This window comes from Pipra filicauda, unplaced genomic scaffold (genome assembly GCF_003945595.2).
Source record: "Pipra filicauda isolate LSUMZ 115617 unplaced genomic scaffold, ASM394559v2 scaffold104_size2351352_pilon, whole genome shotgun sequence".
NCBI lineage: Eukaryota > Metazoa > Chordata > Aves > Passeriformes > Pipridae > Pipra > Pipra filicauda.
In genome coordinates this window covers 506,068-526,045 of record NW_024103485.1, presented here as the reverse complement: position 1 = coordinate 526,045, position 19,978 = coordinate 506,068, and the positions used below count along the sequence as shown (strand labels likewise).

The window sequence follows — 19,978 nt, the reverse complement described above, 5'->3', positions numbered from 1 at the left end:
TTTATGACGTCCAGCCAGAACTAGATGCTATTCAATGCAAGAAACTTCTCAAGAAATACAGGGGATCTAACAAAGCCCTCTGAAGTACAGTACTAGATAATTACTAGAGAATTACTAGTTTGTAGAGACAATCCATCAATGGAATTGGAGACAAGAGGTATGAGAAGGGTTTAAGGCTCTGCTTTACCTTCCCTTTCAATATTAATATGGAAACCATCAAATGCAGTAGGCGGCTTGGGGGGTAACCAGGTCAGCACCATTTGCACAGGAAGGAAGGGAGGGGGCTCTGGCGTGGGTCTTCCAGACTTGTTGGCATCACTGGCCTCGTAATCACTGGAAACTGCATTGACAAACTCCTCTTCACCCTCTGATGACTCAGCTTCGTTAGACCACCAGAACGGCTGCGACGTGGTTTCGTACTCAGTGCTGTTCGACCGCTGCTCCCACCAGGCTGCAGACGTGTTTGCTGCTGGAATTTCAGGTGGGTTGCCAGAAAAATGGCTAAGCTTTTCTTTCCTTACGACCTCTTGTGGTGCCACAAATGATTCTTCTGCAAAATTTCCGCTGTGCTCTTCCCAGTTGTTTCTGTTGATTGGCACAATCTGAACGGAAATGTTTCGAGGTGGGTAAGGAACTGAAAGAGAAGCAAGGGTTAGCCTTTTAATATGTGTCTGGTGAGCACCTTCAACATGTGTTAATTCCCCAGACAAATAATATTTGCAAAAAAACAGTGCAGCTAGGGATACTTTGAAACAACTTGCTCTTCTTATTTTTCTCCCTTCTCTTACAAATACATATAGAAGGTGTGATTATAGTGGGATCAAGCTGAGTATAACTTCACAGAAGAATCATGATTCAAGAATATCAGGAAGAAAAGTAGATGTGAAGTCACAGTAAATCAGACTTCAGTGCTATTACAGCAACAAGGCTATCTGAGTGTGATTTTTTAACAGTGGACCTTCATTTACTTTATTGTGTCTTCCAGGAAGATCTTGATCAAGGTAAAAAATACCTCTGTAGAAATGAATCGAAAAATATATGCAAAACTAATATATGACATGGCTCATATTTTAAAAAAATGACCTTCACGTTGCCGTAGGTCTTTTCATATGCTTTTAGCAGCCACCTTTTCACAAGCATTAAACATCAGTTTAAATTTTAATATTCGTGAAAGCTTGATCTTAAGATGTCTGGTCTCCAGAAGACAAGATTCTGGCACGCAAAGAAGTGCCAGGAGGGGATCACACAGCATTTTGTCTGCCTCACTGTAGTTGCTTGTCTGCCTCTCCTTACACACGACAAGCATGAGTAGCCTCTGCAAATAATTTTGACTGGCCCCTTTCATGCTGGCACTTTACAACACACTAATTTGTTCACCTCCCCTGTCCCAGCCGCAGCCACTAACACAAAACCAGATCCTATATTCTCATTGCAGTTTATGTGAAAAATGATGTATGGGAGGGCATCAGGAAAGAAAAACGGGATCCTGATGGTTGCATTCTTATGGTCCAATATCTGGATAACTATATTTAGGATCTTCAGGACAGAACTCAGCTGGCATCAGTTGGCTTTGTTCTGTTCAAGGTAATGGACCAACACCAGTGTATTCATCAGTGGATTTGGCCTTTTGATTTTAACACTGGTTCATTTCACTTTGGACCCTGAAAACTGTCTGTGGTCCAATAGATTACCAGAAGAGTTTTGGGCATTGTCCCAGGACCAAATTAAATTAGTTCTGGACCCCGAACAAATGCAATTTTCAGCCTTCGCAATATTGGTATCTTGGAAATTAAAAGTTCATGCTTCAGGGCACAAACTGGCCACCAAGTGGGGCAACTATAATATTCTTCTCTGTGATAGAAAACTGCACGATGAGGAAGGCCTTCTCTAACAGTTTAGCTATGATTCACTGCACAAGGAGACAGGCCAATAGAGATAGATCAATAGTATGCTCAGTGCAGCTATTCCCTTGACTTAAAAATTAATTCCTGGCACAAGGCCTAGGATATCTCATGTGAAGCAGAATTTATTTTCTAAAAAGCAAGTTTTATAACAGAAACACTCACACAAATTTCCCTTTGCACTGTTTGTACACATAACCCTACAGAACAGCCACAACATTCTCCTCCCAGGCTCCTGGCCTGGAGCAGCTCCCAGGACTGCTCCTGCACAGACCCTCCTCTCTGTGGGGTCAATCCCCTACCCACAACAGAAAGAAAAGCTGCTATAAAGAGTTGAAAGAAATGGTATGGAATAATTTTGTTCACCTGTTCTGTGCTGTTTGGGTTCGTGCTGGACCCCACTGTATTCCACCAGTGTGCTCTTGTTGAAGGTTGCTTCTGATACCAACTGGAACGTGATGTTACTGTAGCATATACCTGGCAGCCAGTGATTGAAAACTGTTTTACCTTTAAAGAAATCTGCAAAAGGTTTAAAGAGAAAAGAAGAAAGGAAAATAGAGGATAATGCATCAAATGTTCACTTTCTGATAATGCAACTGCACATGCTGACCTGGCAGTGTTTCAGATGTTTAAACATTGTTCAGACTGCTCTGAGACACGAAATTGTAACAATTCAGTTTGCCAAAAATTTTCCTGGCTGTCAAATTTTCCTTTGCTACCAAAAAAAAAAAAAAAAAGACAAAAAAGCCCAGCACAAGAAACATGAACTACTTTTCACAGGCAGGGGAACTGAATCTGGCAACCTGTTCCACATGACACTGAATATCTCAAAGAGCATCTGACAGTTCCTGCAGACCTTTAACTGCTGCACGCAAAAGCCTCTTTGGTCTTTTGCTGACTGAGACACAAGGCTCAGGGTAGATGTTTCAAAGGAGCATCCACATGCAACTGAGCACAGGCTGCAGGACTGAGGGCTCAGCTCACATCCACTGTCAGTGCACGTGTGGCCTGAAGAAAAGTTGCTTAGGGCTATTTGGCTATGGGAAGGAGTGTGCAAGCTGATTAGTGAATCTCTTAATTTAGGCTGACTTTTTTCTTTATCAGCAGCTTTAGCATTATAGCCCCTGGAACCATCTATTAGCTGTAGAAGACAAAAATTACTGCTGGTATCCCTTTTGTTCTCTGGAAAGAGGTCACCTATATTTTCTGCTGTGGTCCAGATTTGCCCTTCCTAACTTTCGACACTTCACAGCATTGAAAATGTGACTTCTAGACCCAATTTGTATCGAAGCAAAGAGACGCCAAAATTTTCTGACCTCTGTCTGGAGGTGCTTATCTCCCTCTGCTGATTTTAAGGAGAGTTTACAGCGACAAGTCTTCTGTTCTGGGAGCCTTAATTCAGTGCCTAAAATTCAATTCAGCACATACTGGATTCCTCAAAGGCATTTTACTGCCACTATGCAATGTTAAACCTTTGAGGTTTTAGGGCCCACAGAGTATGTGGGTCTTTCTTGCCCCTCAGGGTGCTTCCCACAGGACAGTCACATTTACATCTCTCAGACAGATGCTGTGATGAAGCTATACAGGCAAAAGGGAGTTCAGTTATAAAAAATAAAAAAGAAAGCAGAATTTGCTCTTGTTAGATCATTTAGGTAGTTAGATTGGTTGTTTAAATTGTTTAGGCTGACTGTCTAGACTGTTAAATTGATTGCCTTTGATTAGATTATTTTAAGAAGATTGAAATTTATATTACCCAGCATGGTTTATTAGCTTAGGGACAATACTGAATGCTACAGTAATATACAGCATAGTACTATTAGCACTGTGTCATTGTATGATGATACAGAACAACCAGTTTTAGATCCTGTGACAAGAATCAGGCATATTGAATGGGTTTCCCTGCTCTGTGGCATCCCAAAGCTTTCCTATCAGCTGTTTACCAGACAGGAAACCTTGGCCAGAGGGAAGAGACTGGGATCTTTTTTAATGCTTTCAACTGACACAAAAATCCAGGGATTTCAATGAACATATCTAGAAAGCAAAAATGTATCTGTCTCCTTCCTAATGACATTTGGGTTTCTTTCATTTTTCCTTTTCTTTTGAATTGCAGGGAAGATAAAAAGAAATGGTGGAAATTATTTTTTGGATTTTAGTGTACATGTTAATTTGGAAGCACTAGAAATTGGGGATGCCTCCACAGGTTGATTTCAGACTGATTAAAAAAATCCAGACCACCAAGTCTTCCTCTAAAATCCAAAAGAAAGGAAATATCACTAGAACTAGGACAAAAGCAAGTTTAAAAATCCCAAGTGAAAATACCAGCTCAAATCAAAGACCCATCCCTTACTTCATTATATAAAAACTACTATATAAAACATTACCAGAAATATAAATCATTATAAACAATACATGTCAACACCACATCCAAGACCACTGTTTAAAGTGTTTCCAGCAGAGTTAGCATTCAGTTTTAGTGGAATAGTTTTCTCCTACCTTTGTACAGCATTGTTCTGTAGTCTTTTCCTTCCCAATAGCTTATATTTACCCTGGTAAAAACATTGTACTTCTCTGGGTACTGAATTTCAAACAATACTCCTGTTTCTGGAGATGGTTTGTAATCATAGATAGAAACATTGCTCACAGGAAGGGGTTCTAAAGGATATACAAACAAAAGGAAAAGAAAGGAGGAAAGAAACAGATTAATAGGCAAACTGAGTTCATCACACATATACACCATTAATGAAATAAATGGTTTTGCTAGGTATGGCACAGCCCTCTTAAAGCTACCTCAGGGCTTCACAGAGGTCCGGGGAAAAGCTACTTGGGATGTTGTCAAAGCCAATATTTCTGTGTCCACCTTCCCCCCAAAGTAATTTATGTTCTTGACACGTAAGCTTTAAGAGAAAAATTGCTGTATTTCCCATAAAAAATAAGGTTGACATATAGCATTTATTATTTAGAGCACTCACAGTCATCACCTCAGAAAGATTTTCATCTTTAATACTTGCCAATCATGTAAAAGTGCTGAGAGAAAAACAACAAAACACTTGAAATTGCTTGTGACTTTGGCATAAATGTAAGCTTTTAAGATTAACTGAGAAACTTATCAGTGTAATGGCCAAAGGAAGCTGCATGAAGGAAGATTTTCTATTTTATCTACACATTCCTTTATTTCATGGGTAGTTATACAGTCTCCATTCTTACTGTGTGAGAGGGCCACCATCTTCAACATATTTATCCACATCAAACTTCTATAAAATATACCAGAACCATGACTATTATTTAATAGATGAAGAACTGAGGTGCAGAGAAGTAAAATGATTTACCGGAGGACACAGGGAAAGCCTGTGCACAGAAAGGAGGTAAGTGAGGCACTGACAATTTAGTGCTTTGAATTCTGAGCCAGGTAGGCTACAAAAAGCAAGTAAAACATCCCTGTGTCCTGTGATGTGGAATCTAGACCAGTGTAGTTCCACGAGCTAAGGACAACTATGTCAATTCGCTGCAGCTGGGAGTTTGGACTGTTGCTAAAAGTAAGAGAGTCACAGTTTTATTCATCCTTCTTTAGCCACCAAAAGAAAAAAAACCCAAACAAAACAAAACAAAACAAAGTAAAAAAAAAAAAAAAAACAACAACACCCCCCCAACCTTTTGTGCTTGATGGTCTCCTCAGCAAGAAAAAAATGACAGCAACCCAACTATATATTATTAAGAGGGACAAGGAGATATTCAAAACAAGGTTATACTGTTGGTTGAAATTTGTCATACTAACATATTTTAATAGAGATATTTAATGTAATTATGCCTACATCCTTACAAAGATTAGCATGTTGATTTAGTTCTTGCACACTGTAGCAAGTGTGCCTGCAAAACTCAGGCTGTTGATTAGCATGGTCTTGGAGGACCCATCTGAGTTCAAAGTTCTGCTGCTGTAGGTCCTGGAGAAAAACTACTAAAATATTTTTCCCCAAAGAGCATACAGTCATGATGGGCAAGAGAAAGAGCAGATGAAAGGGAAGATCAGTATCAGTATCAGAAGGGGAATTACTCCACAGAGGGTGGAATAGGTTAATCAAAGATAGAAAAGCAAGACTGTAATGTAAGAGAAAACTAAATCCCAATGACCAGCACAGTGTTTTCACTGCAGCATTAAGTTTCCAGTGTGATGAGAAGCAGAGAAGAAAAACAACTGGGAACGAAACCAGAGATGCAAACAGAATCTCTCACCAAGTCTTAAGAAGTAAGTCGTGTTGTCACATTTAACTTTGTCAGAGCATGGGACAGAGCAATGGTGTGGGACTTTTAAACTATTTCTCATGGCCAAGACACTTCATTAGCTTCATCCAGTATATATCAGTATATTTGTACATCAACCACTTACAAATAGAAAATCCCAATCTCACAGACACTAACAGGCACTTCAGTGATGGGATCTATGAAAATCCTGCTGACATTTCACGAGAGCCTAGAAATAAATAGGAGTAAAGCAGATCACAGTAAACAAAGCCTCTTCTTTCTGCCAAGACTCTTCCCATCGCTTATTCCAAAATAAATAGTGGATCTGACTATCCACACGACCAGAGGGTTCATATCACAGCTCACACAGCACATGACAGTAGTTTAAATGCCAGTAACCATCTCTAAACAGCACAACGCTTACACGCAGTCGTCTTTCATGTTAGTGGGTGTGCCCTGGGCTTTCTTCTGCTGTCTCACTCACATCTGAGGTCTTGTTTCCAAAAGAATTACTGAAACTCTCTTATGGCAGTGATTAAATTACCCCATTTATTCCTTCCTACAACAAATCAAATAAAGGATGGAAGCTATATTCATTTTTAATCCAAATGATTTTTCCTCCTGATGCTTTGATTTAATTAACCAATAATTGAATTAAGTGGTAATCACCACAGACTCTCTTTCGTGTTGTTATCTTCCACTCACTATCCTCTCCTTGCTCATGGCTGATGTTAGCAGAGTAGCATGAGTAATATAATGCAATTTAAAGATTCTTCCATTATCTTACTTCCTTTGGCACCAAATCTTCACATCAAAAGCTATTTGCACACTGTGAAATTAAAAGAACACTCAGCAGATAACCATCGTGTTCTGTTTTTCATTTACTAACTGCTCCTAGGGTTATCAAAATTAAAGAATATGTAAAATGTCACTCTTCACTATCTATATTTATAATTAAACAGTCTGGCCTTTTAAATATTACATTTTCCAGTATTTAGGATCCAGCTTGTTACAGATTTCAGTAGTTCCCAAGAAATAACCTAAATAAGGTGCAATTATAGAATCAGAGAAATACAATACTTAGGGCTTTATAAACACTCTGTACTACACTGAAGTCATATTACAGAAGGGACCTAGACCATTTCAGTGTCCCTCTAATGGCTTGTTTAAGGTACTTCTTCACGTACAATCTTTTTATTTTTAGACTTGCAGATTATAATTTTACACACACAGATAAGCTTGCAGGATCAAGACCTAAATTTGCCTTTTTTTTCTTAGTGTCTCAGAATCTGCTGCTCCTGTAGCAACTGCTTTCCCATTTCATCTGCTTATTGGAAATTCAGCTTCTCTGTTTCTCCAGGACCTTACAACATTTTGCATTTAGTATATAACTTGCATTACACAAGAATCAAGATAGCATAATAAATGCACCTAACATCTTCCTCAAATGCCTTGGAAAATTCTGGATGCTAAATCCTCCATTAATGCATTCAATTTGTGCCAGACACATCAATATTTGCAATTTGGGGAAGGAGAGGAGTGGCTGGGGGTTACATTAAAAATAAGCACTTTATTTCAATCCTAATGAATTTCTTTGTAATATTTGTAGATTGTGTCACTCTACAGATTGAATTAATGATTTATTATTGTTGTAGCTTAGATGCAAGCACTACATACAGGTGGCTGAAATGGGACTGAGATCAACTCTCTTGCTTCTCACACTCACACCCAGATTAATCACTATTTACCTCCATATTGTGACTTTTATAAAAAAGATGCCCCGTTAATGGAGTGACCTAACTCCCACAGGAGTCCCCCTTATTCACATGAAGAAGCTGTGATTTATATAATTTTCTCCCCAGGATGACACTATTTATGTATCTATATGACCAGTGGGAATAAGTCACAGCCAGGGTAAAGCTTCCATTACGCTGTAAACTTTAGGATTGTTTTACCTCTTGCTGAAAGAAACCTCCTTTGAGGTTAAAAAGCTGTTTTTTTAATACTTTGGGAACATAATGTTCAAGTTATGATAGGTAGAAGAGATAGCATCTGCTATTGCTTATGGAAGGGAACATAAGTGAAAATCTGAACAATGATGGTATATAGTGTAATTTCTACATGGTCACATAGGATGATAAATAAAAAGGTGATATAAAACTAAAAAATAATATTATCACAAGAGCAAAAGCATATCTATTTTTCTTGAACAGATTGAGGCCAGTCATTTAGATCATCCTTACAATGGAAATTACAGCAGGAAATCATATGGTTGCAGTTCTTTCTGTTTCTTTGATTGTGATAGAGAGGTTTTTTAACCTTAAAAAGAGGATAACATGATTTATTTGCTAGAGAATCCTGAGTATTAATGGACCTAGATGCTATTCTGAGTCACGTTTCAAAATCAGGGTTGCCACAGATAACCAGCCTTTTTAAAGATGTTTCATGTCATCCCTTGAAGAAGAAAAAGCAACCAACCTCTGAAGCTCCTCATTCAACAACTTTGATCCATTAACAAGCCAGAGGAAAGGATTCAACCTGCTGAATCACTTCCTGCAGCATCTGGCACAAGGACAACTGAGCATTAACTAAGTCTAATGCCAATTACTTGCTGAGAGCTGGAGATCAGAGTCGCAGGCAGCAGGCCTGTTGGTCTCTTGAGGAGAATATTTTTTGTAGAAGACACTGAGGCAGAACCCTCCCTAAAGGGAATATATTTTACAGTGATGTATGTAAGGAATCATCAGCTTTTGAAACAATGAGACATTTACCACTCAAACCTCCGAATCATCAGCTAAAATAAAAGGCAGGCAGAGCTGCTCTTAATTACCATCAGAGATCCTCTGATCTTGATTTCTCCAATTCCCAGTAGAGATACATTTTTCCTACAGCATACCATAGCTTTTCAATTGACTGCTTCCCCCATTCCTTCAAATCTACAAACTCTTTTGCCTTCACAACAAAAAGAAAAGTTGACTGTGAATTTGAAAAAAAAAATTGAGGCTATATGAGTGTGAGTCACCCTGGGAAGAATAAAACAGGGCTCCATAAAAAATAGAGGATGAGTGAGAATTTCAGTCACTTATTTCCCAGACATGTTCTTTATTTCTCTCATAAACTACTTTGAAATCAATCAGCAATAATGTGGAACTTTCCTTCAAATTTTGGAACACACTAAATGAATAAAAATTTTGGAGTTACTTCACTCTCCTTGAAAAGCCAAAGGTCCAAGAGAATAGGAAAGCAGGTTTGAAATAGTTGTGTTAGATACCAGAACTACTTCTAACATTGCCCAGACTGAAGACTGGAAAGAAAGTCACTTTGATAGGCACAATACAATTGCACTCATAGGAATCTGGGCAGGACGGTTGTGATTCACATGACTATTCTCGTGAAAATCATCACAGGAACCTTTAAAAGGTAGTCAGGGTTTCAGGTTCTCTCCTGTAGGTAGGTGATAACAGTCAGTCTTACCCTGTTGACCATTGCAGTCACTCCATCACAGAAGACCAGGCACAATTTGCCCTTAGTGAAGCCATGATGGCTGTCTTGGATCATGTCCTTGTGTGCGTGTCATATATTCATGTAGGTATGCTAACATTTGAGGTTCCCATGTTAATTTGGGCCTTTTCCAAATTTATGTTTTGCTTGTCTCTTCAGGGCTTTCTCATGTTAATCAAAAGACCACAAACTATAGGGTTTCCTTGTTTAGGTCTCGTAGTCCAGATTGTTGTAATGCAAAGGATATTTGTTGCAATATGTCTTATCAGAGCCTGTCATAGGTTTACTTGTTCTAAAAACCAAGTGGGGAATTTTTCTTTCCCCTGCATCACTGTGAAAGAAAGATGTTGGATGAGGGAGGGGGAGGGTGGTTTGGCTAGGGTGATTGACACACACAAAAGAACTAGCCAGCAGACTCACATTCCAAGCTGATGGTCCTCAAAAGACCTGGGGAGGACGGAGATGGTGAGGGTTTTTTTTATTCTCCCCTCGGGAAACTGCAGGCACTTCACTTTTTCCCTGACTCAGGGAGGGTCTTTGTGTGAAGGGGTTCTAAATTTCATTTTGGTTTCGGCCAGGTCATCTGGCTGCTTCTGGCCCCGGTTTGCTTCCATTTTCCTGCGCCCTGTTCTGCCCCCAGCCTGGACTTGGCTCAGATGTCCTGGGAGAGGCTTGGCCCTTCTGTGAAGGAACCTTTGGGGGAGGGGACCGCCCCTTCCCTCCGCAGCTCCCATGCTGGCAGTGGCTTGTGCCCGTCAACGAAGGGGGGAAAATCCCGGCCAGAGCCAGCCGCCGACAGTGTGAGTCTGTGGGAAAAGCCCTTCTTTTCCCCTTTTCCCCTTCCCCTTCTCGGTGAGGGGAGAGTTCCCCATTTTCGGCTTCTCCTGCACACTGGGGCCCCACGCAGTGACCACCAGAGCCCAGCAGTGCCTCCTGCTGACCGCGGTTAGAATTGCGCCAAAAGGCGGAAAGTACTGAACTGTTTTTTCTTCGTAGGGAACTTTGGGTGCAAGATTATTGTTTAGCTGTTTTTGTGTTCTCTTTTTGTTCTGCCAGTACACATATATCCTTTGATAAAGGGCTGTTATCTTTTTCTTTCTCCATACTTCCTCAGTTGGAGCCCCTTAATTTCGGATTTACAATCGCTTAGAGAGAGGAGCTTGGTCTTCCTCATAACTCATCCTCCTTAGCAAAACACTTCAGTCTCATTAAACTGAGACAGAGCCCAAGGGTTTTGTCAGCTTGAGCACAGCCCACATCCTTGCATTGCTTCCTGACCTGCGACATAAGAAGGATGATATGAACAGAGAGCGTGCCTTCAGCTCTTAGATAGGAAACCAGTAACATGGAATTTGAGCACAAAATAGCACTTTTTCTTCTGATTCTGTAGCGAAGCTGTATTCAGCAAATTGGACTCAGTACTACCTACCTACAGAATTCTGTAAGGCCTTTGGCATGGTCTCACATGACATCCTTATCTCTAAACTGAAGAGATATGGATTTGAATGGACTATTTGGTGGATAAGCAATTGGCTGGATAGACACTTCCAGAAAGCTGGAGGCCAGTGATGAGTGCTGTCCCTCAGGGCTCTGCCTTGGGACTGGAGCTCTTAAGACCTTTATCAATGACATAAGACAGTGAGATTGAGTCCACCATCAGCAAGCCTGCAGTGACACAACAGAATGAAGGGATGCCCTCCAGACGGATCTGGACACGCTCTAGAAGTGGGCCCATAAGAACTTTATGAAGTTCAACAAGTCCACGTGCAAGATGCTTTACTTCAGTTGAGGCAATCCTAAACATGGCACCCTGGCTTGGATCAGAAATAGTGTTTCCAGCAGGACTAGGGCAGTGATCATGCTCCTGTACTCAGCACTGGTGAAGAGACATGGGCTAGTGGGGCAGTGTTAGTTTAATGGTTGAACTTGTTGATCTTAGAGGTCTTTTCCAACCTAAATGATACTATCATTCTATGCTATATGTATATTTATATAATGTTATTTTATATTTTTGTATGTCCATATTTATGCACACATATATGTATTTATAGTTACACGTATATATCTATATATGCACAGACATAATGTATAAATATATATTTTGTTATCTTTTAAAAGCTTTTCTGGCCAGAAACCTTTAAGGGGTAATACAAGTCTTCTCTTACTCAAATGGAGTCTTCTCTTCAAAAGCTTCAACCTGTGAAGAGACGTAGTCATTTCTTGCCAATTTGCTTAGATGTAGCATACTGCTGAGAGATGTGAATAGGAGAAAGGAAATGTCATCAAGATATACCATCAGAAAGCAGAGGTCTTTCATGACTCTCACCGAATTTCTAAGTAGCCAGTGTCTTTGAAGGACCTTGGTCTCGTTTTGACCTGCTCGATTTGAATACACACTGCTCAGATCTGCAGCATATGGCCAAGTTGAAAGACTGCATCTCCCTGCACAGTTTCCTTTGCAGACATCAGAACATCCCAGAAAACTGTTGTGAAAATCGAAGTACAGCCTTGGGAATAACCACATTGGCATCACTGGCTATCCTGTTTGATTTATTCTGTACCAGTGTAATGAATGGGGCCAATCTGCCACTGGTAAAGCTCTCCTGATATCAATGAACTTAGAACAGGAATTAATTTGGCCATAGAAGTCAGCTGCAATGTGCCATTATTTCATGAGTAAGATATAGATGGAATAAATTAGATAGTTCTATGTCTTTGCATGGTTAAAATAAAACAAGAATGCTAAACAGGCTGAGAGAGCATAAGGCATGAAATAAAATATGAAACTATCCTAATTACTGTCTGCCAAAAAACATCAAGTTAATTAGTAGTCATAAAATTATGTAAAACAGGCAGTGGACAATAACAATAAGAGGAAAATAAAACCCCAAAGCAGCTATCACCTCATGAATTTTTGTAGGAGAAGCCAGTGGTCACTACCGGAGTTTAAAGATCTCTTCTCAAAAGCTGAAAGGTACTGAAATGCCTTAAAAAATCCCACCCTGCCACACTGTCTTTTCATTCCAAATTTACTTTCATTGCTGTAGCCTTGTGCTCCAAAAGATGAACTGTCTTAGTAGCAGAGGCTGCTACATGAGAGCCAGCACTCATCACTCTGCCCGACAGAAAATATTATGCAGGAGATTGGACCCTTTCCCTTCCGGAGTTCAGAATTTACTTTTAATGCTCAGTAAAGCATCCTTCAATGCTGCCTGCAGGAATGTGGTTTCTTTTCCGTGAATCTGGTTGTCTTTCTGTTGAGACAAAACCAGAGAAACCCGTTGTTCCCTTTTTGTTACGTGGATTCCCCAAGCAGGGCTGGCTGACTGCCAAAATCATTGGTCCTTCAAAGATGTGGGTGAGCAGCAGAGGCCACAGCAGGAAACCCCACGATGCTGCCAGCACACACCCACATAAGACAGGTGGTGAAAAGGGGTGGGCTTCTTTCCATCAGGAAGGACACCATCAAGATATGGAGGAGGGACAGAGACAAGGGATATGCCCCTTGGAGCCATCAGCCTCACGCTTCTTCAGGAACACCTTGAAGAAATTCCCTCAAGTAGAAATGGGAAGTCTGGGGCTGGCTTTGGTCGGCTTCCTTCTTCCCTCAGAGATTCCACAGAAGTGTGTATACCATCTGTCATCTTGGATCACACTTTCCCTGCTACCAGAGACCTTTCTGGGCTCTGGAAATGAAAGAGCAGAGCCCTGTTGCACAGCTGCAAATGCAGCATTCAAAACCCGCTAAAAATGCATACTGAGGCTCTTTTTTTTCAGTTGCATGTGACACTGGATGCTACCATTATATTCTTTGAAGAAAACAAATGTAAAGTAGGAAATTGGATTAGAATTATTATTTTGTATGCCAGGTTACAGCAGTCAAAGAAGAGGACATTCAGGCTGCCTACAAACCCTGAAGTTGTTCACTATGCACAGATGTTCTTGCACATATGCCTTTAGACTTTCATTACCCAACAACATGACATTTTTCCCATGGTACTCTTCATGGTTGCCCTCATCACTGCACAACTTTAGCACACAAAGAAAGGCTGAAGAATATATAGGTGATGTAAAATCTCGTTAGTCCTAAATTTCAGGCACACTCAATAACATATGAGTCTACTTTAACAGGCTTTGAATGCTATTACAGTGGATGATGGAAATTTCCTCATTGAAAAAACAACAGAGGTACAAAAAATCATAATCATTCCTCAGCTGTAAACCAACTAAAACCACCCATAGATTCCCAGGTGCCATTTAGCAACAACAACAACAACAAAAATCTGGAAATTGGTCTTGCTCCATCCAAATAAATTTTTGTCATTTTCCAGATGAAGAAATCATTTTATATTCTACAACTTGTTTTCACATTGGCACATGGAAACAGTTCTGGAGCAATCTCGGAGCCAGAAACACAGCTGGAATCACACAGAAATCTGTGCTGCTTTGCATGATGACAGAGCAAACAAAATCCCACATCTCCCCCATGAACAATGTACCTGGAGGTAGTAAGAGACAAACTACTACTACTACATTTTGGTGACTTTTACTACTGCTTCAACATATTAGCAATCAAAGAACATTGTTATAGCATTTAAAACAGAGTAAACTTCACCATGTAACAGGAGTGCTTTACATTGAAATGTCAGTCAACACTTTTCATGCCTTGTACTAGATTTTTAGAACTCCTGGTTCGAAGGATTTAGGATGAAAATCTGAAAAGGAGGTTCATCCATCACACTATTTCAGCATGTTACATCTCAGTGTTCAGGAACGGTCAGCCAGGGGAAACCTACAGGCATTCCTTTCTTCTTGCCCAGACCTTGTGAATTTTCACTCAAACCTTCTCAAGATATCTTCCCAACTATTCTTACACAGGGATGCATCCTACACACAAGCAGGACCTACTGAAAAAAAACCACAAACATACCCAACCTTCTCCCTAAGAAGAACTTCTGGGGAACAACCCCCTTCCCCCAAAAAGACAAGAAACAGAAGAAAAAAAAGAGTAAGGTGTTACTTACTGGTTAACACAGTGATTGATCTTGCTGACTTGGAAACCATATTTGAGTTCACTACCAAGAGAGTTACTATGTAATACAGGCCATGGTATTTGGCATTAAAAACAACAGGGGCAGGTAAAGTGCTATTGAATTCTTCGAACTGGAAAAAGTAGTTCTTGGATTCTCCAGCTATCTTCACAACATATACAGAGGACGAGCTCACCACATCAGATGCTTCCAGGGAGACAATGATACAATTGTCTTCTCGGACAGTAACTTGGAAAGGTTCTGCATTCTGCAAGACAAGAATAAAGAGTCTGCTGAAGTAAAATAAATTATTTTGCTTTCACACATTTCCCATAAGATCATAAGATACTCATATTATATTTGCAATAAAGTTACATTTTGTATTCCCTGAGAGAGTTTACATAAAATCCTAGCAATTATTTCAGACTACAATTCACAGTCAGCCACATAGTTCACAGGCACTTGATTATCAGGTCAGTCTCCCTGCAGCACAGGCTGGATTCTGCCACGTGCTTTCCGATGCTCTGGATACTTCATTCCTTACATCCCGAGGAACAAAGCCCCTGTCATTCTTTCCTGACAGAAGGTGAAGTGGAGCAGAAGAAGGATGAGACTGAAAAGAGTGTCAGGGCAAGAGGATTTCCAATAAAGTCTCAAAGTCATTTAAATCCTGAAAAACATATTATTAAACCGAGACTCCTTTATCTTGCAGAAACGGGATCATATATTCCTCAATGCAATATATTCTGAAAGCCTACAACTGCAGAATAATTCTTGGCACTGACTAAGCTTTTCCAATTATGCCCACTCCAGCAAGTACCAGATGATAAGCAGCTCTCAGCACTATGTCCGTAGTTTTGGCTGACATTTTTCACTTCCTAAGCTACAGCATTTAATTTTCAATATTTCTTTTATTAGTAGTAGAGAGAAAGGGGCAATTTAACCTTGTTTCCATGTATCATGAGCATGTTAAGTCATTGACAGCTAAAAACCCTTTCCTTTTTATTAATTTCAAACCAGCTATCAGGAGAAGTACTTGTTTCAAAACAGATTCACGGTAACTAATGAGAAGGAAAAGTTGAAGCTTACATTAAGAGTTGCTTCTTTGTTTATTAGACTACACCGCTCCTTAGAATTTTTTTTAACCCCCGTGAAAACTGTAATATCTGATATTTTCAGTTCCCAACTCTACAGTATCTCTTTCTCCTTCATCTTCACAGGCTGAGCTCTCAGGGCAGGGTGGGAACCCATGGCTAGTTTGCAACTTATTCAGTCAAGTTCTTTCTGTACCAAAAAGCTCGATACTTCCTTCAGAGATTAATTCTAGCTGCCTGGCTACCTCCTGCCTTATTGTAGTTTTGTTTAGTGGGGATTCTTCCAGGAGAATAATCTTTCTGGGATTTATGCTGCAGGAGCCAGGATCCCTATTTTGAAATCACACATATGGTGTTGCCAACTCCTGGCATTCAAAAAAAACAAACCCAGCAACAACAACAACTCCCACCAAGAACAAAGCATTTGTTCTAGGAGTGTAGGATTTTAAACAACAGTAGTTCATCTGTTCATCTTTTCACCTATTTATGCTGTTATCATTGGGCTTTGACATTTGCAGTGTACCTAAGGCAATATTATCCTACAGGTAAAACTATAGATTGAGAAAAAGGACCTAAGCAAACCCACTCATCTGATCCAACATGAGGACAAGGCAACAAGTCTGGCCCGAAAAGGAAAACTTCTCTAAACAGCTTCAACCCTTCGATTACAAACCGAGGCAATGCAACTTTAACTCCTGATTTGAGGTTTACTTTGATTAGTCTTTTTAAAAATTACTTTTAAGTTGTTAAAATTCTATAAGCCAGTGCTATCAATGGAAGAATATTTTGGTGCAGAAGCCTGGGTAGTTGTTGCCAGATGGCAGAGCAATTGCTCCAAGAGGTTTACAGGGTAAGGCTACAATTATGTAAAAGCTTTCACGTGTTCTCCTTAGCCTCACCTGAATTCAACAGCCTGACCCTCGAGCAGATCAAAACACCACAGATCAAGTGGTTGTATTTTGCCTAAAATCCCAGTCTAGCATTTCAATTCACACAGATTCAAACATGTTTAGATCCGGTCAAAAACAAGCAGAGGTTCTCTTATCCTCCCTCCTCCCCATTTTCTGTGCACTGAGGAAATGTGGAATGAATCTTACTTCAGCCCTCCTGATGTGGGAAGACAGCAAAAGAAAGCCACACACGAACTGGCTTATCAGAAGCATGTGTGTCATTGTATCACAGAAACCAAGGTTGTATTTGAAGACCAACCAAGGATTCAGCAAGGTTATTTCTACATATTAAGCTTGAAGTGCATGTATAATCCCATAGAAGTCTGGGTTTTGACCTTCCACAGACTTGCATTTGAATGCTTCACTAAAGGAAAAAGAATGCTGTTATCTCTAAAATTACTCTGGCCTTCCCTCGGCCTTGCCACTGAACCACATGGTCTTAACTCAATGTGCCTACCTGGCTGTGAAGAGACAGCCAAAAGTGCCAAACAAAATTTATATGTGCAGCAAACAGTTCAAAGCAAGTTCCTTGTAGTTGGTTGTATTATAAATCATTTGTGATGTTAATCGAGTACAGCTGGAAATTAGGCATATAATTGCAGAGTCACAGACATTCCTAAAATATAATTTGATGCTTTCAGAGAGGGTTCATATGGGTTGTGATTTTATTCTTTGATTCATCCATGGGTATTGTATTACCCATGTTGAAAACTGTGCTTCCATTTTTTCCCCTCTCAATGTTTTTGTGAATCCACAGCAAATACCACTGAACAAATGATTCACTAACCTTCTTGAACAGTCCTCACACAACTGGCATAGAATGCCTCTGCTAGCTAAATAAAACCTCTCAGACAAACGCTCTGGTTACCTACGACAACATCTGACTGGGGTAAATAACTTTTTCTGAGTCCTTTATGACCTTAAGCATGTGGGGACTGTGAAATAACTTCCCTCCTCCGTGTCCAGACGCTCTTGAACCACTGCTGCCATGATATACAGGCATTTTTTAAGTGACATCTCTTTAGTAGTTGCATGCCTCATCCATCCCATGCCTGTGCCCACCAGCATAATGAATCCCTCTCTTGAGTGGTACCTTTTCAGTGATTATTTGTCCCTCTTCCACATCACTGTGTGCTCACAGGGTTTTAAACTGCTGCATGCATGGGACACATGGTTTGTAGGAGGCATCTGTTGCTTATTATCCATAGGCTCTTGAAAGAGCTCTTATCAATTAATTTTATCTCTAAGGTTTGGATTATAGAATGAAGTGGCAGATAAGGGATGGACAAAAAGACTTGACAATTAACGGGTCATAAGATGAAATCTCCTTTGGGATTTGAATTTGACTTTGGCAGCGTTTTAAAAGAACAGACCATTCTGGTCATCCTGTTTTCCACGTTGTACAAGGTGAGGGTTACCAGACAGAACTGGGCTGGTGATTTTGAAAGGAAGGCTAGGAAAAAACCTGAGCATTTTTCCTAAGCACTGCTGGAAGTGACAAACGTGCCCCACTTAACTAGATTGTAAAGCCAGTGTGCCTTAAGACTGACAGCATCAGTATGGTAAATACACATTTCATTACTTCTGGTCAGCTACCTCCAGGATTTAATTTGCTGGTGTCACAGCTTGAGCGGCTGTTTCATGCCTGTGGGGAAATTTGGCAGGGCTTGTGCATTCAGAACCAAATGATTAGCTCCTACTTCCTTCCTAGTTTATTATTACAAGCTCGTGCCATGATAAAGTACTTAGAAACTGAAAAAGAAGGGAGGGAGTAAATCCCACAATGTGATGCCTGTTCACAGTAATTTTCAGCTCAGGGATGAGTCATGCTAGTGGAATTTCCAGCCAATAACCAGGTCCCAATTAAAAAAAAGAAAGAGGAAAGGGAGGTAAGGAGATATACAACATGTGAAATAAACAATATTCAAAGAGTAATAGGAAAATAAATGGTGTGCAGCAGAGCTCAGGGTTCTCTTTTCAGAAGTCTATATCCTCAGTTCATTTCCTTTTAACAGAATGAGGAAGAGCTCAAAGTTGCAAAACTACTAATTTTAAGTACTCTAGCTTTTGAATGTCTCACTCTGAAACACATTGTGCCAGAACCCAATTACCAGAAGTGCAAGTAGTTACATATTTTGCTGTCTTTAGGAGGAGCTGTGAATGCTCATCAGCTCTGTAAAATTAAAGTACTGGTGATGGCATCACGTTGTATAATGCTAAACAAGTGGAACTAAAATCCTGAACAAATCTGACTTTTGTCAGCTTTTACTGAATAAATCCTGCAGTATCACAGTGTTTTCAAAGTGGGCATCTGAAATCCCCAAAGCTATGAGGATCTACTTCTTAGGCACCATTATAATCACCTGCTGTATAATGCTGGACAAAAATAACATCAATGCAATTACTACAAGAAAATATTGAACACTATATCCAGATCTCTTGGACGTGTTGGAAATACTGGTCATTTTGTGAGTGATTCTACTACACTCACATATTTTCTTCTGGTGGCCAATGTTAATTTCGTTCTAAATCATATGATGATTCATTCTCACCATGATTCACCTTACTTGATTTTAGGTACTTAAATGGAATGACTAAGAGCCAGGATGACCTTTTCAGGCAGAGTACCTGTGGATTCATCTGAGATTGGAATGACTTTTGAAAGTGCACTGAAAGCCGAAGGGACTGTGGTCCCAGCCTGGCAAAATTCCTGCAGTCCTCTATCATTGGCTGTAGTGAGTCCAAGCCTTACAACAAAGATGGATGTCACGATCTTGGCCTCTGCTCTAGTCTTGCAGAGGTACCTCCACAGAAAGTACCTAAGAAATAAATAGTATTGCAAAACACATCTCTTTGGAATTGCTAACTATCATGCTTAGATCCTACAGTTTAGGCAAAAACATCCTTACAGAATTTAGGGAGTACATCCTAAGCTTTCCACATGTTGCAGTGAATTCTGGAGCAGTCATAGACTTGAGTGCCAACTCCCAGAAGAAAGGATTGTTTGAAATGGTCTTCAAGAGCCTGAACAAAGATGTTACAGCCTTGTAACAAAACATGTAAAGACTTCTTGAAAATAAGGGTATTTATTTCTGGGGCTTTTGTTTTTATCTACGCATCTCCACAGGTTGTGCAGAGAATGCCCTTAATAAATAGTCTTTAGAAGAAATACTCCATGGGAGAAATGCAAACCCAGATATTCAAGATTTTCCATGCAAAAAAGGAATATTTTAACAAGTGAAAAGATAGCAAAAGCAGCAGTTCTT

At 40.0% G+C, this 19,978-nt stretch overlaps 1 protein-coding gene across 5 annotated transcripts in view; it reads right to left on the bottom strand.

Moving 5' to 3' along the window:
• PTPRO (protein tyrosine phosphatase receptor type O) overlaps positions 1-19,978 on the bottom strand; it is a 155,134-nt gene that overhangs the window by 53,400 nt on the left and 81,756 nt on the right. For all 5 annotated transcript variants that reach the window (XM_039379331.1, XM_039379340.1, XM_027747437.2 and 2 more), the window contains exons 2-5: positions 14,663-14,936; positions 4,395-4,553; positions 2,268-2,420; positions 188-634 (exon numbers count right to left, since the gene is read on the bottom strand). In XM_039379331.1, coding sequence (XP_039235265.1) covers positions 188-634; positions 2,268-2,420; positions 4,395-4,553; positions 14,663-14,936 — 1,033 coding nt within the window. The remainder of the gene's footprint in view (positions 1-187; positions 635-2,267; positions 2,421-4,394; positions 4,554-14,662; positions 14,937-19,978) is intronic.